Consider the following 3811-nt stretch of genomic DNA (forward strand, 5'->3'; position numbering starts at 1 on the left):
CTTTTTTTTCCTTATCATTTAACAGATATTTAAAATGAAATATCATTGACTCATTATTCTATAGTTAATGTATCCACAGAGAAACTAGAAGTTTTAAACCATCTCACTACTCCATTGATCCAGCAGTTTAATTTCCAGGAACCTGGACCAAGTAAATTGGAAATCTTCAGGAATAATAAGGACAAGGATGTTGAGGCTAAAGAAATAGACAGGCAGATAGCTCTGTAAATAAAAGAATAAAATAAACATATCTCTCAAGAGAGATAAAACATTTCAACTGTAACTGGATTAGGAACTGGAAAGAAGTAGGGTTATATACTGAGAAAGGGCAATCAACTGAATCTTGTTTAACACTAATATCATTTTGAAGTCCTCTCTCGGTCTGTTTTTCTCCTCTGGCGTTCACGGTTCTCTTTTGCTGGCCTTCTTCCGGGAAAGAATCGCTGCTCCTTTGGTTCCAAGTCTTTACGCAAGAGTTCTTTAGGTGAAAGCTGTGAATGAGCAGAGGCTTGAGATTGTTCTTTAAGGGCTTGACTACGGAGTGTTCCTGCAGAACCAGTTTGTTGCATAAGATTATTGTTTGTTGTTTTACAAACAGAGTCATTAGGGGATTGCTGTTGTGACATTTGATGTGACACTTGAGATACACAACTTGTGTTCTTGTCTGAAGATCCAATGGACGTAGTAGCAACTTCTGAACTAGGTTCACGTTTCCGTGCAACCATCTGTGCATAACTCAATCTTGATGTCGACTTTTCCTCCTGGAATATAAAAAACGGTCAATGAGTAACAAAGACAAACAACACAGACTAATTTAGTATTGTAGGTTCCCAAATGGAAAAACACCTCGTCAATTTTATACAATGTAAAATAACCCACAAGTAGCGTAAGTCCTCTAAGGATCTTAAATGGCAAAGTTCAGAATCTTAATAAATTTGCACTTCTTAACATTTAGAAACCTAAATATAATAGGAGACTAAACATGAAACAAAGAAATAATTTCTTCAAGAAAACTACATAGCAACAAGCATTATTTAATAGCTAAAACAGTTTATAACTGAAAATTAGCATTATATTGAAGGCTAAATACTCACAGTAGATACAAGTTTTGTAGTTTGTGTATTTGTAGCAATTACTGTGGCACTAGCCACACTCCCTGCACTAGGAGAACCAGAAGAGGTAGCGGGTGCACTAGTGGTCATAACAGGTAGAGTAGAAGACTGTGCAGCTCTATGGTGACCCTGCTGAGATGAAACTGCTACACTATGGCTTAATGATGTTGACGGTAAAGACGACGGCGGCAAACATGGAGGCGTGTTGCTCGGGGCATTATTGTGGGCTGGCAGAGTGGGAGGAACAGCTCCCATGCTGGATTCTTTCAGATTTGCAGTAACAGCAGTCGTAAGAGTTGTGGAGGCAGCAGTAGCAGATAGATGTGGAGCACATCCAGCTGATTGCATGAGAGAATTTGCATGAGGCTCTGAAGACTTTGCATTGTCTGCATAAATTCCAGTATTTAGCTTAGTGGTTGCACTTGCATTTGAAGAAGTAATCCTGCAGAAACAAAAGAGCCATATTAAAACGATTCATTTATTACAAGCACACACACAATACGAAAAATCAGATACAAAATGTTTCTGTATGAAAAGAAATACTAACTTTGTTGGAGCAATAGGCTGGCTAATAGCGGCAGGTACAGGAGGTGTTGAAATACAGGTTGATGGAGTTGAGACTGAAGCACTTAATGGCAATGTTGGGGTGACAGCTGGAGCAACAGTCAGAGTAGTAGTGCAGCTGACAGCAGTAGCTGGTGTCAACAGAGGAGCTGCAACTGCAGAAGATGTATCTTTGTTTACCGGTGATTGTGCTGGAAGCTGGTTTGAAATAGCTACTTCAGCAACAGTATTCAGTGAAGATACAACAACTGCATTATTGGTATTGGTGGTACCAGGGGAAGATGTGGCAGTCACCATAGGAGCAGTGATCACAGATTCTTTAACCAATGGCTTAGCAGTACCCCGCACTACATCTGACAATTTATTCTCAAATTTTTCTCCTGATGCTGCATTATTCTGGTAAAAGATAAAGCATTTAATTTGATGAAACAAAACCATTTAAAATAAGAAAAATGCAGAATGTAAATTTCATAAATTCTATACATTATTTCAACTTTTCATCACTCCACTTCTAGCTAATGTACAATTTCAACAAAGCTTTATAATATTGTGTGTTTAGTAAACATGGTCAAAGATTACAACACCAATCACTATTCCTGATTTTCACAGAAAACACTGGCCCACAACACAATTTACCTCCTGATGCTCAACCATTGGACTATTTTTTAATTTTTATCAGAGAGTTTTTTTTGAAAATGTTGCAGAGAAAACAAACAAATATGCACAACGTTTAATTTCTATTCACGGAAGAAACGATCCACTATGGCAACCAACTTATACTGAGGAAATGAGAGCGTTTTTCACAATATCATGTTTGGTGTTAATCAGCATCCTTGACTGTGGAACTACTGGAGTCTTGATATAAGGTATGGCGATCCATATATCTCAAGTATAACATCGAACACGAGGTATTCGAAAATATCTCAGTACTTGCATTTAAACTGATTCTGCTAATGCCCCCAGCAAAAATGACCCAAACTACGATCCCCTGTACAAAGTATGTCCTGTAATTGATTTACTTGTTAATAATTATAAAACTGTGTATCTACCTGGGAAAAATCTCAGTGTAGATGAAACCATGATAGGCTTTAAGGGCATGCCTGCCAAACCTACTAAATGGGGGTATGGGAAGTTTGTGAATCAGAGACTGGATATTGTGTAAAAAATATAATAGAAACAGACCGCATGGATTGGGACATGATGTTGTATGGTCTCTTACCATTTTACAAATGCAAAAAAAAACCCCAAAAAACATTTTAGTTACAGCTTTCAAAGATAAAAGACAGATTTTATTTTGTCTTCTAATGAACAACCTGGTGCTGGAACTGAGGAGAAACCCCTAGTGAATATTTGTTACAGCAAATATATGGGTGGGGTTGATAAATCTGACCAATATTGAGCATATTACCCAGTTGGTCAACCTGGGAAGAAATGGAGGTACATTTTGTGGTTTTTAGTTAATTTAACTATAGTAAATTCATATATTGTATATGTAAAAAGCCACAAAGTACCTCTGCCACTAAAGGACTACGACCACTTGAAATTTTGGGTTGACATCACATCTCAATTATGTGAGGGCTTTTCTTCTAGAAAGCACAGAACTGGGAGAAAAGCAAAATTAACTGAGGGAGAAAATATTGACTTTCATAAAGTCAAAAAGATAAATAGAAGGAAAAAAGTTTGCAGACTGTGTTTGCTGCAAAAAAGAAAAATTGCAAAAGGGTATCAGACTGAGACTTCGTATATGTGTTCCTTTTGCAAAGTGCACTTGGACAGTTTCATGACAGAAATATGTCATAACTATATAATTTTGTATAAATAATATGTGAAAGTGAGAAATACATATTGATTTTCAGTATGTTACACATCTATATTTGTCTCACCTATTAATGAATTTTTTTTTATTAGATGCATTCTGTTATGAAAAAGAATTTGTTCAATTGTAAAAGAGCACATAGTGAATGGTATATTGACTAGTAAAAGAATTTTGGGATCTAGTTCAAAACGGGGGCGCCAGTATTTTCTTAATGAAACACTTTGAAACTTGGGACACTGGTAGAATGTGTCATATAAAACATCTTTTTCTCTTAGTCTTCTTAAGAAAAATTATTATATTGCAACTTATTTCATGTTAA

At 36.3% G+C, this 3811-nt stretch overlaps 1 protein-coding gene across 7 annotated transcripts in view; it reads right to left on the reverse strand.

The window, feature by feature from the left end:
* Positions 1-6: 6 nt before the first annotated feature.
* The window catches only part of LOC106871491 (la-related protein 4), a 60239-nt gene continuing 56434 nt past the window's right edge, over positions 7-3811 (reverse strand). For all 7 annotated transcript variants that reach the window (XM_052971005.1, XM_052970996.1, XM_052971000.1 and 4 more), the window contains 3 exons: positions 1660-2072; positions 1095-1554; positions 7-761 (listed from right to left, as the gene is read on the reverse strand). In XM_052971005.1, coding sequence (XP_052826965.1) covers positions 360-761; positions 1095-1554; positions 1660-2072 — 1275 coding nt within the window. In that variant the 3' untranslated portion in view covers positions 7-359. The remainder of the gene's footprint in view (positions 762-1094; positions 1555-1659; positions 2073-3811) is intronic.

Source organism: Octopus bimaculoides, chromosome 1, assembly GCF_001194135.2.
Source record: "Octopus bimaculoides isolate UCB-OBI-ISO-001 chromosome 1, ASM119413v2, whole genome shotgun sequence".
NCBI classification, from domain to species: Eukaryota; Metazoa; Mollusca; class Cephalopoda; order Octopoda; family Octopodidae; genus Octopus; species Octopus bimaculoides.